Genomic DNA, 22,635 nt, shown 5'->3' with positions numbered 1-22,635 from the left:
ATGACAGTCAACAGGACAGGATTGTTCCCTGACCCTACTCTAATCTATCTGTCTGTCTGTCTTTCTATCTATCTATTTATTTTTGTTTTTGTTTTTCGACACAGGGTTTCTCTGTGTAGCTTTGGAGGCTATCCTGGCACTCGCTCAGTGGACCAGGCTGAGCTTGAACTCACAGAGGTCCACCTGTCTCTGCCTCCTAAGTGCTGGGATTAAAGGCGTGCACCACCACTGCCCGGCATTTATTTATTTATTTATTTATTTATTTATTTATTTATTTATTTGAGACAGGGCCTTGCTCTGTAGCTCAGGCTAGCCTGGAATTCACAATGTAGCCCAGGCTAACCTTGAACTCTTGTCAGTTCTACCGCCTCAGTCTCTGTAGTGCTGGGATTACAGAGATGAGCCATCATGGGGCGGCTCAAAGGCACTATTAACCATTTGATTGGTTATCCTAAGATTATTCTTGTAATCCCTTTACCAGTATGTAATGCCCAACTAGGATGACATAGCCAAATAACTGTGTTTTAAGCCATCTTAAGTAATTTGGTGGTTAAGCCACTAACCTGATCCATAGATGGAGCCACCACTCCTAGCACTGCCCTGTCATATTCTTGAGTTGTCCCTGCTCTCCTTCCTGGAGGGTGACATTGACCTTCTACTAACAGTGCTGGCCTGGTGCTGCCTGAGCCATTTCTAACATATTATCTATGAGTGAACTGGTTGCAAATGTTGGTCCTGTCTTTTGGGCCTTCCTATTAAATAAACCAAGGTTCTTATGTTTTGTTCAGCTGATGATTACACTGGTCACATTTGTGTCTTACCAACTGTATGTATGTATGTATGTATGTATGTATGTATGTATATATAGCAAAGCTTAAAATCATTGGCCTATGTTAGCTCCACCCATACAAGACTATGATGTCAGGGCTATAGTCATACAGATGAGAAAAAAACAAGGCACCAAAAGTTTAAGCAGACTTGCCCAAAGTGACTGCTGAGCTTATGAATGGGAGAGGTGGGATCTTCACCAAGAGGTGCTGACTTCAGCCCTCTATGTTTCAGTTTCATGCTAAGCTATCTCCCACTGCACAGGCGAGGCCAGCCAGGCCCCATCAGTCTGCACATGCTCATGTTAAAGAAGAGATACAGGAAGGACTGGGGACAGTGCACTAACCTGTGCCAAACTGCATAATATTTACTTTTTGCTCCTCACCCACCAGAGACAAAGCGTACAGGGCAACTTGCTTGGCTTGCATGAATGTCACACCCTCCATGGAATTGGAACAGTCAAGACAAATAATCACTTCATTCTTTTCACGGAGATCAGGAAGGGTAGCTGCAAGATCCGGTTGAAAGACAAGCATGCAAGCCTAAAAGGAGAGACACTGGGTCAGAGGTTCTCAGAATTTAAACAGGGAAACACCTACAATTCTGAAAGCGTTTAGGGCCTGTGAGATGGCTCAGTAGGTAAACATGCCCTTTGTTCAAGCCTGATGACCTGACTTCAACCCCCAGAAGCCACAGGGAAGTAGAGAACATGCTCCAAGTTTTCTTTTGGCCTTTACAGGCTTTCTGTGGCACATGCTCACAACACACACACACACACACACACACACACACACACACACACACACACACACACAGGAACTCCACACTCAAGAACTTAAAAGAAGAAAATATCCAGTAAACTAAGGCTACCAAGATAAAACAGATAACAATTTCTCTTTTCATTCTTTTGAGGCAGTCTCCACCATCTAACAAAAGCTAGGCTAAAATTGCTATAGTCAAGGGTGACCTTGAACTTTTGATTCTCTTAACTATTTTTCCAAAGCACTAAGATTACAGGTATGTATCATCACTCCTAGCTATTATTTTTCCAATAATAAAACCACCAACTGGGGGCTAAAGAGTGGGGGGCATTGTAGGCATTCAAATAAAAAGCAGAATGTTAGAGATGGAGATGTAAACATGAAGGACAAAAACACCTGAGAAATCAAGAGTCTACAAGGGGTCTGGGATACAGTTCGTGGTAGAGTGCTTGCCTAGTACAAACAAAGGCGTTGGTTTGATCGCCAGCATTGCATAAAATGGATGTGGTAGTTCCCTGTAATTCCTACCTATGGGTAGTAGAGGTAGGGGGATCCGAAGTTTAATGACTTTCAGGCCAGCCTGGGCTACACAAGACCCTGGTACCTCAAATATGGACAATCTAAAAAAACAAAACAAAACAAAAACAAAACAAAAAAACACCCCAGAAACCCCACAGGATCTGACCTAATGAATGGCTGCATCTCTCTCACTCACACACTATTATTAAAGGAACACAGATGCTGCAGTGACTACTAAAACATGTGCACAAACCTCTTCTTTTTTTTTTTTTTGGTACAAATGCTGCTTGGCCAATGACTAGGATTCTCATCTGTTAGCTCAGTCTTAATTATCATAAATCTATATATTTTATAAGACTTATCTTATTGGACACCTTCCGTTGGTGTCCTCCCTTGCTGGTGGATGAAAAGGGGAAAAGAGGACACTTCCTGTTTGTCCTTGCTTAAATATGAGTCTCCTTGCTATGTCATTTCCTGTCTGGATCATCACTTCTCTACTACATTTCCCAGAATCCTCTTTGACTCCTAGTCCCGTCTAACTTGCTGCCTCATTGGCTAAATAGAACTTTATTTATCATCCAATAAGACAAACACATACACAGAAGCACTTCCCCCATCATCACCTCTTTTCTGTCTAAATAAAAAGGATAACTTATCTTTTATAATAACTGAAGAAAACTATAGCCATAACTATCTGTCTTCAACTCTAACAAAGACCACAGAAGGATAATATATAAACTCTAGAACTGACAGAGATATCGCTGCCTGGACAGTCACCCGAAGTTCCTCTGTAACGTTGGAGTACCCATCTTCAGCCTATAGGCCACAGTGTGTCTGGCAGACTTCTCAGTGAAGCAGGAAATTTTAAACTGTCCACCTGTATTGGCAGTTTGTCAGCCACTTTCCTCTGTGTCCTGCAGAATGTCTGGCAGATGCTTCCATGAAGCAGGAACCCTTCAGGACTGCCCATCTTGTTTTGTAAGTTCAGCAGTCACTTTCCTGAGGGTCCTGCAGCACAAACCTCTTCTTAACCAGTATGTAAACTAGTCCTACTATCTTTAAATTTCAGTTTTGGGTTTTTTGTTTTGTATTTTCTTTTTTTTTTTCCACTTGGAAAACGTTGGAAATGGCACGTCCAACACCCTTTATCTTCTCTTTAGCTCTTCTGCTGAAAAATTTGGCTTTCACGATGACAGGTTGCTTAGGGAGCTCTCCCTTCCCCAGAACTTTGTAGTAGCCTGATTGATTGCACAACATCAGTGATGGGGGCAGCTCCAATCTTGTTCTTGGCAGCATTGACCCGTATCTGCTCACTGACCAGTGTCCACACTTATCCAGGTTGACAGTCGGGCAGAAGCTCTGGTTCCTCTTTAAGTGGTAATGCCTCATACCAACTTTCCCAAAGTAACCTGGATGGTATTTGTCGAAGTTGATCCTGTGGTGATGCATGCCTCCTGGATGCTTGCGGTGGTTACCAATGCGACAGTGGCCATGGCTCACGTGGCCCTGGAGTTTCTGGGTCTTCCTCAGTCTGGATGGCATGGCAGCAGCAGCTTGTTTTGTATTTTCAAGACAGGATTTCTCTGTAGCTTTGGAGCCTGTCCTGAAATTTGCTTTGTAGACCAGGCTGACCTCGAACTCACAGAGCTCTGCCTGCCTCTGCCTCCCAGGTGCTGGGATTAAAGGCGTGCGCTACTACTACCTGGCAAGTTTCACTTTTAAGTTCTGTTTTAATTTTGTTTTTTATGTGCATGGGTGTTTTGTCTGCATGGTTATCTATGTACCATGTGTTGCTGTAAACAAAAAGAGGATGTTGGATCCCCTTAACCAGAGTTTCAGATGGTTGTTAACCTACCATGTGGGTGCTGAGAATCAAACCTGGGTCCTCTGGAAGAGCCACCAGAGCCACTGAGCCACCTCTCCAGTCTTTTAAGTTATTTTTATTAATTTTTTTATTTCTAAATTACTTTGTTTATTTAGTGTGTATGTATGTATGGGCACATGTGTGTGGAAGTGAGAGCACAATTTGTGGGGGCCTGTTCTCTTCTTCTGCCAAGTGGGTATCTCAGAGCAAACTCAGGTCTTCAGACTTCCTTTTAAGCCCCAAGGTACAGTTTTAATTTTAACCAAAGTAGCAATTATTTGTTACAAAGGCACACAATTGTATTATGGCCATAAGTAAACACACACACACACAAACACAAACACACACACAAACACACACACACACACACACACACACACACACACACACACACACATATTTGGATTTTCAAGAGAGGGTTTCTCTATGTAGCCCTGGTAGTTGGCTCTTAAGCTAGGCTGGCCTTGATGGGATTAAAGGTGTGTGCCCCCACTGTCTGGCTAATTTTATTTATTTTTAAAAAGTATTTTAACTGCATTTTGCTTATTTATTAGTTTATTTATTTTTATTTGTGTGTGTGTGTGTGTGTGTGTGTGTGTGTGTGTTTGTATGTATGTGGGTGGGTGGATGCACACATGACCCTGTGTGCACACGGAGGTCTGAAGAAAATTTATGGGAGTTGCTTTTCTCCTTCTAGCATGTGGGCTCCAGGGATCTAAACTTGGGTTGACAGACTTAGAGGCAAACACCTTTAACTCCTGAACCATGTCTCTGGGCTTTATTTTTCTAGTATCAGCTGTTTTTTGTTTGTTTGGTTGTTTTTTTTTTACATTTACATATTTGTGTGTGTTCGAGTTGAGGTCAGAGGATAACTTGTAGAAGTCAGTTCTCTCCACCATGTGGGTTCCAGGTAACAGGAATACCAGCTGTATCTTGGTAGCTGTGTCTCCTGGCATATAAAATGCCTCATGCAGTGAAACATCCTTGAAACTATAGTCAGGTTGTTCCTGATACATCAGAAACTAAGGCACCAGGGCATTTCACATGCACTAAGGCGGAGTCTGCATCCTAAAAAGACCCACCTCTCTTGTAACATCACTCAGACTGTGATTCTGTGCCATACACCCTGTGGGCATTTCTAGAAGGTCATAGGAAGAAATGCCCTAAGATGAAGGTGTGATCCACCATGATTTGGGAGGGAAAGGGCCACCTCACCCCATGAATAAACCACCCGTTCTGTAAGTATTCATGAAACTTGCTAAAAATCCATGAAAAAAGGCACTGGGCTTCTTCTTGCCTTTGTGACAGCCCACTTCAATCTCTTTGGAGTGTTTGCTTTGCTTAGCTTTGCTAAACAAACTGGCTAAACTGTCTATGCCTCTAAACTGTCTTCTTTCCTTAAAGGAGACACAGACCAAGAACCACCCTCACCCCACTAACACCAGATAGGGTGGCACATGCCTGTACTTCTAGCACCTGGGGGACTAAATCAGGAGGATCACAAGTTCAAGGCCAGTCTGGGATACAAAGAAAGTTCAAGACCAGTTTAAACTACATAGAAAGACCCTGTTTCAAAAAACAAATTCCAACTTTAGTAGCATATTCATTCATATATTTTCCCCAATAGATGGTATCTCCCACTTATACTATTATCATTATCATCATCATTATTACTATATTTTTGAGACAGGGTCTTGTATAGCACATGCTGGTCTTAAATTTTGTATGTAAGGATAATATCAAACTCCCGATTTCCCCCTGCCTCTACCTCCCAAGCACTGGATTAATAGGCACGAGGCACTATGCTCAGCCACTTCATGTATGTATACATGTGTGTATGTATGTATGTATGTATACATGTATGTATGTATGTATGTTGGTGTTTTCTTGCTATGTAGCCAAGGCATGCCTTGAACTAGTGGTAACTCTCCTGCCTCAGCTTTTTTAAATGAACTATCACATTTGGCAGTGTTTCTTACTCCTAAGTAAGAAGGAACATACCTCACTTTCTTTTTCTGGATGTTTTTCAACCCACATTCTTGGGAGATAGGCATCATGCAAACCAATGTGGAGAGAAAATCCACTGCTGTCTAAGGAGCTGCCTTCCACAGTGCTAATTACAGCTTTACAGTCTGTACTCTGCAAAAGAAAACAAGCACACAACAAGGTAAAGAAGGGAATGACAGCATCCTGCCTGTCTGTACTAACCTGCCATCCCGTAAGTACCTGGATTATTCACATAACTCCATTATGAAGCAACACTGCAGTAATACATTCCAAAGTTATGAATGGCCACTATCAGATGGGTTAAGTTTCTGAAACTCTCAGGTTGACCGGTACAGTCAAATCTAGTTAAGTCTGAGACAATTCATTCTGTATCTAAAGATCACAGATCTATATGCTTATCTGGATACAGCAGAAAGCATACCATATAATCAGAACAACAAAACAACATTCAGGAGACACCTTGAGATTATACTTTGTAAAGTAGGTATTCGTAAATATGAAACAACATTTGAAGGCCGAGATGATAAGTTTTAAAATAAAGATGACCACACAGTACACTGTAAAATGGCCACAGGACTCTGCATTCCAGGACACTGACGCTTTTTGCAGTGACTTAGGATCTCCCCCATTTGGAAGTGGCATCTATTGTTCTACTCTTGAATTTGCCAAGGGGTTGACCATGTGACTTCCTTTGGTCAGTACTACTGGCAAATGTGATACAAGCATGAGACTGAACAGTATGCCACAGGGCTGGCCTTGACTTGTTGCCAGTGGGAACTCATCCACCACCACATGAATGACCCTGAACAAGCGTGATTACGATGAGAGACACACAGTGGCCATACAAAGTGACACAGGCCAGCAGCTATGTTCCTAGACTATCTTGTCCCAATCAAGTCACAGCCACCTGCGGATGAAAACTGATATTTTAAGCCACAAAGTTGTGAAACTGTTTGTAACAAAGGGAACGGATGAGGAGGGCTTGCTCCAAAATGATTAAACCCGCACACTAACTTCTGCTCCCTAGAGAAAGCTAAGATCTCATAATGGAAGAGAATCAATAAAAACCATGTGTGGGGTCACAAGAGGACTGGGGATAGCAACAAAGAAAGCTGCTAACACATTTTTTATTTTTTGCTTGTTTGTTTTGTTTTTTTGAGACAAGGTTTCTCTATAGCTTTGGAGACTGTCCTCCAGCTCACAGAGATCTGCCTGTCTCTACCTCCTGAGTGCTGGGAGTGTGTGCCACCACTGCCTGGTCTGTTAACACATTTTTTTTCCTGGAGCTGAGGACTGAACCCGGGGCTTTGAGCTTTCGAGGCAAGCTCTCTACCACTGAGCCAAATACTCACCCCCTTGATAACACATTTTTAGGAGGATGAATAATTGTGAATTTGTGGTAGGTGACTTAGCAAAAACAATTTCTACCCAAATGAGACAGAAGCCTACAATGTACTCATTGGCTCTGAGGAGCCAGGAAAGGAAGGCTCACAGCCTGGAGGCACCAGTTACTGAGCCCTGGGCAGGAGCCTCTGACCCATGTAAACCAAGCAGTGTCATTTATCCCTCATCTAAAGGAAATTAGAGATGTATTACTTAAGAGAATTCAGCCAATAGAACTCAGGCTAGGAAGCTTTGGGCTTATGAAGCTTAGAGTACAGGGCTGCTTCACTTAAGGGAGAGAAAAGTTAAGCCAGCATTCTACACCAGCCCCTTACTCATCTTTCCCCTTCATCTGCAAACATCCTGATTTTAACTGACCAATTCTTGATCTTATTCAGAATGATGAATACAAAGAGTCACCCATACTCTTGGACTTTAAAATGAAATATGGAGACAATAAACAAAAAAGCCAGTGTGGGAAGAAAAACTCACAGAGACAGGACACAGGAAAAAAAGAAAAAAAAAAAAACATTAAACGTATTTTCAAGCCAGGCATGGGGGCATAGAACTTTTTTTTTTAATTGAGACAGGATTTCTCTGCATTATGCTGGCTGTCCTAGAGCTCATGCTGTAGATCAGGCTGGCCTCAAACTCAGAGATCTGCCTGCCTCTGCTTCCAGTGCTGGGATTAAAGGTGTGCATCACCACCCCCACCACCACCACCACCGGGAGCAAGGGGGCACACAATTCTAATTCTAGCTTTTGGAGACTAGGGCAGGAGGCTCAGGAGTTCAAAATTAGCCTCTGGTACATATCAAGTTCAAAGCTATATCCCCAGCCTGGAGGTCACTTTTTAAAATGAATATTATATAGAGGTTAAAAAATAAAATGTCAGTGCTGGAAAGGTACCTCAGTGGTTAAGACCATTTACGGCTCTTGCAGAGGGCTAAGGTTTGGTTTCCAGCACCTACATGGAGGCTTATAACTATCTATAATGCCAGTTCCAGAGAATCCAATGCTGTCTTCTGGCCAGAATGGGCACCAGGCACTCAGGTGGTATGCATATATGCATACAGGCAGACACTCATCACAGAAAATAAAAATAAACAATTTTTTGTTGTTTTTTTGAGACAGGGATTCTCTGTATAGCTTTGTTAGCCTGTTCTGGAACTTACTCTGTAGACCATGTTGGCCTTGAACTCACAGAGATCCTCCTGCCTCTGCCTCTTGAGTGCTGGCATTAAAGGCATGTGCCACTATTGCCTGGCCAAAAAAAAAAAAAACTTTATCTAAAAAGAAAATACCATCCTAATACATTTATTGGTGCAATGATAAACATATTTACATACTCCTATCAAAACAGGGTGTCAAAAAGCAACTTCCTCCTCACCCCAATAATGAGGATCAAAGCCAGGGTTCATACATGCTGGTCAAACACTATACACTGAGTTACACCCCATCCTTACATAAAGTAGATGAATAAAGACAAAACAGTAAAAATGAATATTGAAAGCCCTGGGACAACAGCAGAGAACAGCTCAAGTGACAACTGGACTCCAACCTGTGGAGCAGCAAGGGGCAATGACTGCTGCTTGTGGAAGCTGGTGTCTTGTTAGATCACTTTTAGACCACATACATACATTTTTGATATGATAAAATTAATGATAAACTAGGAGCTCTTCAGAAACCAGTGCAGGATTCACTGACCTTTTGTCTCAGTTCATGTGTGTCACTGGAAATGAATTCAATCTTGTAGGGCATCTCAATGGACATAGCCAGGGAGAAGCTACCAAAAATGAAGAGGACATATTAGTACAGGATCTTAAATTCCCACTCACAGTTGCTTCAAATAGTTTTTCTTCTTTTTCTTTTCATTTTCACAGCACTAAGAATCAAAGCCAGGGCTTCATGAGTAAGAGCAAGCAGTCGAGCAGTGAACTCTACCTCCCAGCCTTTCCAACATTGCAAATGAAAACTTCAGCTATAAAGCCAATGCCCATTGAATGAGTTAACCCACAGGATTTATATTTTAGGTACTGACCTTTGCTTCGTCCCTATTTCCTTTATACAAATCTTCTCCACTGTATCCTGTTAGAAGAAAAGTATATGTGAATAAGAGAATTTCCAGTAAGTTTTAGGGTACTACAGTGATCTCAGCCAAACACAGCTAACAGCATCAAGAGAGACAGATTCATTTCCAAGCAGTGACACATAGCCAGGAACACCTCTAACCATTACTGTAAAGATTTTTTTTTCTTGAAATTTTTTTTTCTTAATGCCTGTAGGTGTTTTCCTTGCATATGTGTACTAGGTATATCAGTGATTCCTCTGGTACTGGACTTACAGTTTTTAGCTGTCATGAGGGTGTTGGGATTTGAACTCAGGTCTTCTGCAAAAGCAACAAGTGCTCTTAAACCACATAGCCATCTCTCCAGCCCAATATATATATATTCACTATGGTGCTTTGGCTGTCCAGGTTAGCTTTGAATTCACAGAGATCTACTCACCTCTTCCTCTCAATTGCTGGGATTAAAGACGTGCTATACCTTGCTTCCATCAAATCTCATCTTAAGCACACCCACCTGAAGGTTCTCATTCAAAGCCTTGTCCTGTTGCCAGGGCGCTACAGTGGCAGGCATGAAGAAGATGGCCACAGGGCTTTGGATGCTGAGCTCCGTGATGTAGGTGATTTTGATGAGAACCTTAGCCCGAGGGGGTAAGTTTCCAACACTCACAGTGAAGACATCCTGAAATACAAACAGCTACTCAGAAGTGTATCCACTCTCTGCTAGTTAATTCCTTGTGTCACTAGAGTGAGCCAAGTTCTTTCTCAGAAAATGGTGACAGACCATCGCTAGTGTAAAGGGGAACTCTGGAGCAACTCACTAGTGATGGGGACAGGGTGACATCTGTGGGAAGCAGACGAGAGGACAGCTATTGGGAAAGTGCTCAAGGCACTCCACATTGAGTCACTACTTTGCACTCTGCCACGTGGGTGTCCCCACCCAACCCCTTGAGGGACCTGTGGCTTCTTTGACCTTGATGGCATTTGGCACCGGGTCCCCAGTGGGTGCAGAAAGTGGCTTTCAGCTTGCCCTAAGCTGAATCTGCTCAGTAAAGGGTAAGTTTATAATTGCACTTTTTTAAAATATCTAAAACCCTTTGAATGGAATATGATAATTATTGTAGAAGCCAGCAATCCAATGATCGGGAAAATGGAAAAATAGGAGAAATACTTTTCAGTCTTTCCCCTTTTCTTTCTTCTTGCTCTGTCTTCCTGCCTCCTTCCCTTCTTTTCTTTCTTTCCAGTCTCATGTATCCTAAGTTTGCCTCAAGCTCACTCTATAGCCAAGGGTGACCTTGAATGCTGAGCCTCCCATGCTAAGACTCACAGGTATGTTACACCATGCCTGGTTTGTCTGGTGCTAGATGGAACCTAGGGCTTCAAGCAAACACTGCCGCCTGAGCTACTACTGATATAGGAGACACTGAGAATAATAAATTAAATTATGAAGCCACTATTAAGACTGTTTAGGAAATACGAGGTTCCACAAAGTAGAATTTAGCTAAAGGAGTGCCCCCAGCTCTCTTAATACAGGAAGAGCATAATTCTGCCAGGCAAACAGGAAACAGGACAACCCTGGTTGGCAGCTGCCTGGGAGAAGCAGCCCTGGCCCATCTCGGGATGACTATGACAGTATCTAATGTCATAAATCTCCCCATTTGAAAGGGACAAGATCGGCCGGGCGTTGGTGGCGCACGCCTTTAATCCCAGCACTCAGGAGGCAGAGGCAGGTGGATCTCTGTGAGTTCCAGGCCAGCTTGGTCTCCAGAGCGAGTGCCAGGATAGGCTCCAAAGCTACACAGAGAAACCCTGTCTTGAAAAACCAATAAATAAATAAATAAATAAATAAATAAATAAATAAATATAAATAAAATAAAAAAATAAGAAAGGGACAAGATCTCTTGACTTAATTGGGAGCATGGAGGGGAGGGGAGAGGGAGCTAGAAGAGAGAGAAGGTGAGAAGAGGAGGGGAGAGGAGGATATGAGAGAGCAGGAAGATTTAATCAGAGGAAGAATAGAGAAGAGCATGAAAATAGATTCCATAATAGAGGGAGCCATTATAGGTTTAAAAAGAATTCTAGCACTAGTGAAATGTCCAGAGATCTATAAGTTTGACCCCTACTAACAATCTAAGCAATAGTGGAGAGGCTACCTTAAATTTAAATGCCCTTCTCTGATAATGAGATTGATGGCTACTTTATATGCCATCCTAGAGCCTTTATCCAGTAGCTGATGAAAGTAGAAGCAGACACCCACAGCTAAACACTGAACTGAACTCTGGAATCCAGTTGCAGAGAAGGAGGAATGATGAACAAAGGGGTCATCAAACAAAGGGCTGGAGAAACCCACAGACAGCTGACCTGAACAAGGGGGAGCTCATGGACCCCAGACTGATAGCTGGGAAACCAGCATAGGACTGTTCCAGACCCCATGAACGAGGATGTCAGTTTGGAGGTCTGGACAATCTATGGGGCCTCTGGTAGTGGGTCAGTATTTATCCCTAGTACATGAATGGACTTTGAGAGCCCACTCCACATAGAGGGACACTCCCTCGGCCTAGACACACAGGGGAGGGCCTAGGCCCTGCTCCAAATGATATGACAGACTTTGAAGATTCCCCCATGGAAGGCCTCACCCTCCTTGGGGAGCAGATAGGGGTTGGGATAGGTGGGGGGGCAGAGTAGGAGGGGAGAGAGACGGAACTGGGATTGGCATATAAAAGAAGCTTGTTTCTAATTTAAAACTGGTCTAATTACCATTATAAAATAATATATATATATTTATTATATATATAATAAATCTCCCCATTTGACCAAACAACCAAACCTTGGAATTTCTGTCTCTTTGCAACATGTTTAATGACTCAAAGTGTAATGTGGGACTCTGAAACTATATAAGCTGAAGCGGGCTTCTGTTCAGGACTGGTTCCCTTTTGTGCATTAGCCAGAGCCCGGCATGTACTATTAGTAAAGAGTTCTTCCTTATTCACCTCTACGTGCTGGAGTGACTTCTCACTGGGGAAGCATGTTAATTCTCTAACAGTATGTGCCCAGTTCTAGACCTGCCTTTTTTCCTGGTATCTAAGGAGCGCATTTCAGCATCTCTAAATACACTTGCCATTCTCTCTATGATACAAATTTAATGCATTGGGATTAGAAGAGTAGGAGATTAATGATTAATGTAGGCTTAAGTGTTAGTGATATTTTGTTTGTTTTTAAACTTATTGAGTGTGTGTGTGCATGATTGATGTATGTGTGGCATGAGGTGTGTGAGTATGCATAGCTGCGTGAATTGTGTGTGAATGTGGGCATGTATGTGCCATGGTGTGCACATGTACATGGGAGTGAGCATTGCTTTCCATATATGCGTGTGGAGCTCAGATGACAATGACAAAGGAAATCCACTTTCTCATGCTACCTTTGCGTGGGTTCTGGGGACCCAACTCAGGATGTTGCGCTTGTATATCAAGCGCTTCTCCTTGCAAAGCCATCTCACAAGCCCTAAATTTCTGCTTTTGACATTAAGTACATCCATTTGTAGGAACGTGCTAAAACAACACAGGGAAATTATTAAAGAATTCGTAGTGCCAGTCCTTAAAATGCATGAGTGGGAGCCCAGGCATGGGTTCATCCGATGGTAAAGGCACTAACCACTGAGCTGATGACCTGAGTTCAGTTTCCTGGACTTATGTGGTAGAAGGAGAGAACCAACTCCACAAAGCTGTCCTTTGACTTTCACATGCTGTGGTATGAGAGTGTGCACGCACACAGAATGAATGAATGAATGAATGAAAAGAGAAAAGCAACTTATCCCATAGATCAGTATTAACCTTTAGTGTGTTCTTCCCTCAACCAAACATTAAATTTATAAAAGCACTTTCAAGAAATGCCTTCCAGGTTATAACTGGGTGAAAACAGGACATGTTGATAGGTGAGTTTAGTTCTGGGAAAAACATAAATTATTACATTTTACATTTGGGATTGTGTACTCCAAATGTGTGCCATCAGTTCTGGAACCCAGTGCCCAGTGGTTCTTCCTGTTTCTTGTAGTACCGATTTCATTTCCCCATTTATTTGGACAGCTCACATGGCTACGCCTGGCTTGGCCTCCTTACTCCTAAGGGATTTTCATTAGTGTGTTTGAGACAAGGTCTTGCTAGTTAGCTCTGAACAGCCTAAAGCTTACTATGTAGAATAGACAGGCCTTGAACTTGCAGCAATTCTCCTGCCTCTACCTTTGAAGTCCTGAGATTATGGTGCATAGCACCATCTATGATATTTACAAGAGATTTTATAAGCCTAGAGTACTATGAATGATTTTTGTTTCTACTATGGATTCCTATTTCAAATCATTTCCTATAATACACTGGCTACTGGATGAATAACGAGCTGTACCGGTGTGTCCTGGTCCATCAAGTAAGCGCCATGGCCTTGGCTGATAGCCTCTCTGTATTCCTGCTTGGCTTCCTCCTTCTCCTTTATCTGGAAAAGACAATTATTATGATGATTTTGTTTGTTTTGATTTTTTTGAGACCAAGACTAGGCTAGAATTCATCATGTACCGCAGACTGCCCTTGAACTTGCAACAATCCTCCTGCCTCTGTTAAGATCACAGTTATGAGGTGCCATGCCCAACTTTGGGAAAGACTTTTTTGTTTTGTTTTGTTCTTTGAGACAGGGCTTCTCTACATAGGCCTGGCTGTCCTGGAACTCGCTCTGTAGACCATACTGGCCTTGAACTCATAGAGATCTGCCTGCCTCTGCCTCCCAAGTGCTGGGATTAAAGGTGTGCACTAGCCTGATTATCATCTCCTTCTTCCTCCGTTTCCTCCTCTTCCTCATCTTCTTTGGTTAGGGAGGGACCCGCCAGTGGAGGCTGACTGTACTTTTGGTTTTAATGCTTACATTACAGCCATGGGTACTCAGGTAATGAAGATTTGGGATATGGGAACTCAGTGCTTTAGCCTCTTACCTCTCCTACTATGTGTTTCCCGTTGATAAATGCCTCGAAGCCACACACAGCTGCCTTATCATCCAAAGGAAAGATATATTTTGCCTCAATAGGCACATGACTTTGATTTGTGTATGTCTGAAAAACAATGACCTGAAAGGGGAAGGAAAAAAATTCCGTATAATTGAAAAAAATCACATGAAACAATTACAACTAGTGAAAAGAATTACACATACTCATTCTCTAAAAACTTTTTTTTTTTCTCTTTTTGAGATAGGGTCACATGCAGCCCAGGCCGGTCATGAACTTGAAACTGACCTTAAACTAAGGACTCTCCTGCCTTCCTTCATTTCCCAAGTGCTGGCATTACAGGTGCGTACCACTGATCACGGTTTAAATCTCTTAAATTTCAACATGTCCTCCAAATTCACAAGCCGGGTTTCTGGGGTCGATGCTTTCTACACCTCAGTGGGCCGTTCATGCCACATGACCCAGTGCACCAGCTTCATATTTGGCAGTTATATATGCCTGACCAGAGTAGAAGTCAAAAGGCCCCTCTCATGCTAAGAATTTTGCTGCCTCCCAAGTGTCATGTGGCTGGGAACTTCTGGAATACAGACATTCCTGGCCCGATGATGGAGCCATGTCCCAATAAATCCATGATACAAGCTAAAAATGTAAGTGGAAAATGCATTTAATGAGAAGATTCTAGAATAATACATAATTGGTTTTCGATATCTGTGGATGCCAATCCCATGATGGATTCAACTAATTATAGTTAGAATATTTGAAAAAAAAAATGTGGGTCGGGCAGTGGTGGCACATGCCTTTGATCCCAGCACTTGGGAGTCAGAGGCACGTAGATCGCTGTGAGTTTGAGGCCAGCCTGGTCTACAGAGCTACACAGAGAAACCCTGTCTCGACAAACCAAACCAAACCAACAAACAAACAAAACAAAACAAAACAAAAAACAAAACCAAAACAAAAAACCCAAAGGGTCTGTATTAAGTTCTTAATTTAAAGTTTTCCCTTCCATTATTCCTTAAACAAGTGACAAATGCATTTCAATATGTATTTCATTTAGTTTATATAACTGCAGTCAAATTCTTATTTATGACTTATATTCATTTAATTATGTGTCATAAAACCACAAAAAGCATACCTGGGCTACAAAGTCTATTATTCTTCCCTTGATGTGAACACTGTCAAGAGGGACAGAATTTGCAGATGCATCCTGAAGACCAGCTTTGATGCTGGCAAGGGGCTTGATGTCTGGTAACTGGAAATCTGCAATTTATAAACACAATGCCAGTTTTAAAACAGCCATAGCTCTGTTGTTATCATCTTCATCCCTATTAGTTACTCCACTGTTTAGACACTATAGCTTGGAAAAGATGGAAAATAATATTATATTCATACTGTTCTATGAGATTTTTTGTTTAAGATAAGATCTCCCTGTGTAGCTAGCCCTAGTCTACTCTCAAACCGGAAAGCTGCCTGCCTCAGCCTCATAAGTGCTGGGATTATAGGTGTGTGCCACCATGTCCAGCTGTTATTTTATCTTTTGGTTTTGTTTCATCTTTTTTTGCTTCGGTTGTGGCTGTGCTCAGGATTGAACCCAGGCCCTTGTGCACACAAAGCAAGCACTCTGCTAAAAGAGCTACCTACACTCAAGCCATTATAGTTTTTAATACTCTAAACCCAGTGAGGAAAGCATTCTCAAATACATTTCTATTTTTCTATTTCACTAAAGAAGTATTTTATTGGGCTGGTGAGCTAGCTTATTAAGTAAAGGCACTTGGTCCCAAGGTTGACAACTTGAGTTTGATTCCTAGGGCCCAAATAGGGAAGGAAAGAACTACTTACCATGGATTGTCTTCTGATCTCCACATGTGTGCAACGTGCTCATGCATGCACACACATATTCATAAGTTTTGCTATTTTTTTTGTTTTCTTTTTTATGTTTTTTGAGACAGGGTTTCTCTATATGTTTGGAGACTGTCCTGGAACTTCCTTTGAAGACCAGGCTGGCCCCGAACTCACAGAGATCCTCCTGCCTCTGCCTCCTGAGTGCTAAAAATAAAGGCGTGTGCCACCAGTGCCCAACATTAATAATTTTAAAAAAGGATTTATTTATTTATATGTGTTGGAGACCAAAATAGGACCTAAATATTTCTTTCCAAAGAACCAACTGTTTGTTTCATTGATTCTTTGTATTGTTTTCTGTCTGCTTCTATTTTTAAATTATTTAAAAATTGTTATTTTATGTGTATGGGTGTTTTGCTGCATCTTGATCTGCAGGCAACAGGAAGTAATAGCATGTGTGAGGCTCTTTGCTCAATCCTTGGCACAGGAAAGAAAAAAAAGAAAAAAGAACAGATAAAAAAGCGCTGGGGACGTGGCTCAGAGGCGGGCACTTGTTCAGCATGTGCAAGACTCTGGATCAGTCCCTAGCATCACAATAGACACTCAAACTAACAAACCCAAACAAACTTGATTATCAATAGAAGTGCTCTTTGGGGAGGATATGGTCAGGGGGTCTTGCTATGTAGCCTTGGCAGGCATCAAACTGGTGGCAAGGCTCCAGTGCTGGGATTATAAGCATGCAGCATCATGGCTGGCTTCTAACGTGCTTTTACTCTTACTGAAGGGACCAGCTCCCCATTTCAGCAGCCATGACAGTAACACGTGCTTTTCTGACCTTGCCTTGGTCACTAGAGGTTAGGTGACTGCCTCCTGGCAAGGAACCAATCAGAAGTTAGCTGGCAGCGCTATGCTTTACGGCTCTGGGTGTGCTTTACAGACAAATGCACAGCAATGACGCACAGAGCATAGCAACCACCCTGGGAGGGCCTATGGGCCATAACAACCATTTGGCCAATCAACACAGGGCAAGCCCTCCAAGCCTGGAGGCACACCAATCCTGAGCCTGTGCGTACCCCTAGACACTCCCCTTACGCTGCCCTACAAGATCTCTATGCAGCCCCTTCGAGCTGTCTTTGCTAGCCATCCTCCATGGCAGGTGGGTGAAAGACCCGAGCTAACATGGGGTTAGCTCGTTAAACAACAATAAAGCCCCATGCAGTTTGCAGCAAGCTTTCAAATCTGCCTGGTGATTGGGGTGACTGAGGTCCTGGGCTGAGACCCCAGAGGCCTGAGTTTTCCTGGGGTCTAACATTACTAGGTGATACTATAAGGGCCAAGGTCTTCCAGGAAGCTTGTTTTCCGCTATTTGACTTCAGTGTGCATTACAATTTGTGGTCCCCTTTCTCTTTTCTCATTCATCTTATAATGACATTTAACAACGACATGTGCTCATGCCCATCCGAGAGGAAGTCAAGTGTTTACGAGGACACCACCTGCTAAGTGGGCGCCACAATCAACACCAGCTTCCTGACTCTACAGTCACATCTGCCTACTCTACCCCCTTTACTATTGCACCCTGACCTAGTTCCATGGATGCCATGGCTCGGGTATAGCTCATCTTTCAAAGGTTCATGTGCTGGAAGCTTAGTCACCGCTGTGATGTCTGGGGTGGGCGGAGCCTTTAGGGGCAGGACCTAATGGGAGCTGGCTGCTGGTTCCACTCCTCCTCTGCCTGCCTGCCCCTGATGTGATCTCCCTCTTGCCCATGTTTTTGTTGTGATACCATCTGCCTTGAGGTCCACATCACAGCCAAGCTGATGGCAGCACCAGGCCCCTGAACCTCTAAAACTATAGACCAGACAACCTTCCTCTGTTTTGGTTTGTTTTGAGACAGAAGCTTGCTATATAAGTCCAGGAGAGTCTGGAATGCAAGATCCTGCTGTTTATTGAGTTCACCCCCCAGGGCCTACAGGTGAAAAGAGGAGAATTCTTGCAAGTTGTTCTCTGACCTCCACACACATATCCACACACAGACACACACACAAACACAGACACACATATATAAGTATTAATTTTTTTTCTTTATAACACACCTAGTGTTTTGCTATAGAAACAAAAAAATAGAGACCCCAAAATGAATTGCATTATTAAGCCATCCCCTGTGGAGAACAAAGAGCCTTGTGCACACAGGTATGCACTGGAGAAGCCAGGGAAGTTTAACCTGCAATGGAATGAGGTGCATAGCTGCTCTTCCTGGAATGCCAGGAATGATGTCGTTTACAACCTGGTGATCCTTTGTTGTCTGATGAGACAGGCTCTGCTCTATCTCCCAGAATTTATGTGTTTACTTATCTGAGGCCTTTTTTCCTAAATCTTGAGCATTGTTTTTAAACCATAAACCCACTCTTATGAGTGAGGTCACTTATATTTTACAACAGCCTAAGTGGCTTCCATGTTATCTTAGGGTCAGGCCAATCCTGACTCCCACAGGCATTGTGTTTACCTCAGGCAAGCTCCCTAGACCCTAGATCTTGGGCACTGTCTCTGAGTCAACAGTCCCCATTCTTGTGATAGAAGCCGGATGTACTTTGTAAGGAATCTCAGTGCAAACATGTCTTAAAATGTGCACTTGGGGCTGAGTTAATTGTTATCTGAATATTTTTTTCCAAAATTGTGCTGTGCTTAAATATGACTAAAGTAAAATTATCTGGGCCAGACTCTAGGAGTCCTGGTCCAGCCCAATTACAATAAACTAGCACTGAGTTGAGTTTTATTCTTGTCTCTTCATGGATCATTTTTTCTCCTTGCCTGTTGTAAAGCCTGTAGGGAAATCACCATAATCCCCAAGAACAAGTCAGTTTAGATGTGCCTAGTGACAAAGCAGGGGTTTTGAGATCACTTCATCTCTCTTAAGCATCTGTTTTTTAAATGTTCAAGATAAAATGAAATAGGAAGTCACAGATACTTACCAAACAGAAATATAAATACTTTTGAAAAAAAATTCCATTTTATAGTATCTCATAAGACAGCACCCAAGAAACTTGTCTTACCTTCAGGCTTTGAAACATTTGAAGGTGCAGCTCTGTGTTCCTCTAATTCAGTATTTTCATGAGGATGGAAGTCCTTTATTTGATCTCCAGGAATGAGAAATTTAACAATGTATTTCATTTTAACTTGATTGGTTTTATAAACAACAAATTCGTCATCCTACAGCAAATGGGAATTGATAAGATGTAAACAAACACAGAAAAGAGCAGCCTGAGGTTCCCAGAGAAACAGAATCTCAGATTTGTTAACTTAGCAAAGACTGAATTTGGGCCGTAGATAGATGGGCATGACTTAAATGAAAACATATTTAATAAAAATAGAAGCAACCCTCTGGGGCTGGTCATTGCACATTTGGGGCCCATTTTGTCTATTTTGTCTTTTTTTTGTTGTTTGTTTACCTGACTGATTTGTTATCAAGTGCTAGGCAAGGGTTTGGCTACTGACCCATGACCCCGGGTCTGCATGTCTCCGGAAATAAAATACCTCAAAGTCTGTGGGGACAGAGGCCGTTTTGGAAACTCCATGCACACTGTCATATCCTGGTGGAGCCTCAGTTAAAGAAAAGTCCTTCTTGAGTAAGTCCATACACTTTCCCAGGGCAACATCACAGATAACCAGGAGTCTGGCGCCATCTGTCTCCCCTGCGTGTGAGTACTTAATGCTTGTACTGCACAAAGAAGGAAACAGACACAGGTTACAATGGCTACCGGCCAATCTCACTTCATTGTTTAAGAAACATAGGTGGGGCATCTCAAATCCAAAACTGTGAACCAAAATCTGAAATGACTTTGAAATAGAAAACTTTGAGCACTGGTGTGGCGACATGGATGGAAAATTCTACCCCTAAACTTGTGATGGTTGCTGCCTGAGGGTGGACACACTAAACATATTATAAAATCGCCAGCAGGCTACATTTATCAGGTGTACATGACACATAAATGAATTTCACATTTTTATTTGGGTCCTCCCAAAGCTCCCTTATCATGTATACACAAAATCTCAAATCTGAAAAAAATATTTAATTTCTCAGACAAGGAATACTCAAGCCTGTATTATTGAGAGATTTTTGTAGGGACATCCTGCCAAATCTCACTGCCATTGCAGTATCTCCAAAGATAGAAGTTAGAGCTTGTGAAAAGTTGGGCAGGTGCACACCTATAGCCCAGTACTTGGGAGATCAAGGTAGGAGGGTCACGAGTTCAAGGCCAGCCTAGGTTACATAGTAAAACCTGTTGAAGACGAGAGGGGTGGAGGAGAGAAGGCAAGGAGGAGGATGAAGAGGAGCTGTCATTATGTACTTCCTTATATAAGAAATCCAGTGTAGAACACATCTGTAATTCTACGCTTAGAGGGTTGACGCAGAAAGATCACTGCAAGTTCCAGGCTAGCCTAGTGTACATCGTGAGTTCCCAGACAGCCTGGGAACTAGTAAGACCCTCTCTCAAAAGAATAAAAACAAATAAAATCTTAGGTAAAAGTATGATAGTGCCCTTATTTATGGCAGTTAAAGTACTTTGTTCTCAGAGACTCAATCTATGACAGCTACTAAAAATACCTATTTTGTGCTGCAACAAATGCCAGAGTAATGAATAAAAAGAAAAAACCATTTTTTTGCATAAAAATAGCTAGTTTATTTTACATCCCCCCCTTTTTTTGTTATTTTGAGACAGGGTTTCTCTGTGTAGCCCTGGCATCATAGAGATCTGACTACCTCTGTCTCCCAATTGCTAGGATCAAAGTGTGAGTCACCACTGCCAGGCTACAATCCTATTTAAAAAAACAGATCAGAAATGTGTGAGACAGTGGCAAATCAAAGCTGCAGCCAGCTTCCTTCCTTCCTTCCTTCCTTCCTTCCTTCCTTCCTTCCTTCCTTCCTTCCTTCCTTCCTCCTTTCTTTCTTTCTTTCTTTCTTTCTTTCTTTCTTCCTTCCTTCCTTCCTTTCCCTCCTTCCTCTTTCTTTCTCTCTCTCTCCTTCCTTCCCATTTCTTTCTTTTTTAAATTCTTCTCTCACACATTTCATACTGACTGCAGTTTTCCCCGATTCACTCCTCTCAGCCCACCCCCCCCCACCCCTCCTGTCCTCCAGATCACTCCTCCTCCACTTCCCTACAGAAAAGAACAGGCCTCTAGGGCTATCAACCTAACAGCATAACAAGTTGCAATAAGAGCAGGCACAAACCCTCACATCAAGGCTGGTTGAGGCAACCCTGTAGGAGGAAGAGTCCCAAGAGCAGGCAAAAGTGTCATAGACACCCCCACTCCCACTGTTAGGAGTCCCACAAGAACATTAGGCTACACAACCATAACCTACATGAAGAGGACCAAGTATAGACCCATACAGGCTCCCTGGTTGTCACTTTAGTCTCTATGAATTCCTATGAGCCCTGCTTAGTTGATTCTGTGGGCTGTGTTCTTGTGATGTCCTCAGCCCCACTGGTTCCTACAATCTTTCCTCCCCCTCAAAGAGAAAACATTTTGTTAGTGAAGAAAGCAGTATTGAATTTGCTGCACTAAAGCTTATGAAGATCATTAAATACTAAGCAAGCAAGCACTGGCCAAAAGAGAGGTACCCTAGTCTCATAATCTCTGAGTCTACAGGAGAGTGACATTTCTTGGTGACAACCAGGTCAGAGAATCATAAGCTTTTCTTTCTTTGTCCCTGTGTTCCTTTCTTCTTTCTTCTTCCCTCCCTCCTCCCCCTCCCTCCCTCCTTTTTTTTTGTTTACTTTACTTTGCATTGTGCGCGCGCGTGTGTGTGTGTGTGTGTGTGTGTGTGTGTGTGTGTGTGTGTGATGGCAGATGTCCAGGCATGACTGTGGAGGTCAGAGGACAATTTTGTGGAGTCACTTCTCTTTTTCCACACTTATATGGATTCTGGGAATTGAACTCAGGTTGCCAAAGGCAGAGGCAGGCAGATCACTGTGAGTTGGAGGCCAGTCTGATTTACATAGCAAGTCCTAGCTCAAGAAAAATTAAGTAACAAGGAGACAAAGTCCACTAGATGGCCAGCAAAAGCAAGCACGGCTGGTGTGGCATTTGAATGAGATGACCCCACAGTCTTGGGCATTTGAACACTCTGCCCCAGATGACAGCACTGTTTGTGGAGGCTTAGCAGGGAGTGGACTTATTGGAGGAAGTATGTGCTGGAGCTGGTTTTGAAGTTTCAAAGCCTCATGCCATTTCAGTGCACTCTGTTTTGTGTTGAAGATGTGAGCCCTTGGCTGTCTGCTCCCGAAGCCTGCCATCACTCCACCATCACAGACTCTAACTCCCTGCAACCACAAGCTCGAATAAACTTTTCCTTCTGTGCCACACCAAATCCAGTAGATTCTGTGTGACAAGT

The 22,635-nt window shown here is 42.7% G+C and overlaps 1 protein-coding gene and 1 pseudogene across 2 annotated transcripts in view; both read right to left on the bottom strand.

Annotated features, from left to right (window-relative positions):
• Positions 1-22,635, bottom strand: part of Parp4 (poly(ADP-ribose) polymerase family member 4) — an 87,267-nt gene that overhangs the window by 34,199 nt on the left and 30,433 nt on the right. For both annotated transcript variants that reach the window (XM_027390509.2, XM_027390510.2), the window contains exons 13-22: positions 19,776-19,959; positions 19,295-19,451; positions 15,541-15,665; positions 14,400-14,531; positions 13,823-13,909; positions 9,945-10,109; positions 9,404-9,450; positions 9,070-9,148; positions 5,974-6,111; positions 1,175-1,370 (exon numbers count right to left, since the gene is read on the bottom strand). In XM_027390509.2, the coding sequence (XP_027246310.1) occupies positions 1,175-1,370; positions 5,974-6,111; positions 9,070-9,148; positions 9,404-9,450; positions 9,945-10,109; positions 13,823-13,909; positions 14,400-14,531; positions 15,541-15,665; positions 19,295-19,451; positions 19,776-19,959 (1,310 nt within the window). The remainder of the gene's footprint in view (positions 1-1,174; positions 1,371-5,973; positions 6,112-9,069; positions 9,149-9,403; positions 9,451-9,944; positions 10,110-13,822; positions 13,910-14,399; positions 14,532-15,540; positions 15,666-19,294; positions 19,452-19,775; positions 19,960-22,635) is intronic.
• On the bottom strand, positions 3,029-4,009 carry LOC103159596 (annotated as a pseudogene).

Source organism: Cricetulus griseus (genome assembly GCF_003668045.3).
Source record: "Cricetulus griseus strain 17A/GY chromosome 1 unlocalized genomic scaffold, alternate assembly CriGri-PICRH-1.0 chr1_1, whole genome shotgun sequence".
Classification (NCBI taxonomy): domain Eukaryota; kingdom Metazoa; phylum Chordata; class Mammalia; order Rodentia; family Cricetidae; genus Cricetulus; species Cricetulus griseus.
This window is presented reverse-complemented; position numbering and strand designations above follow the sequence as displayed.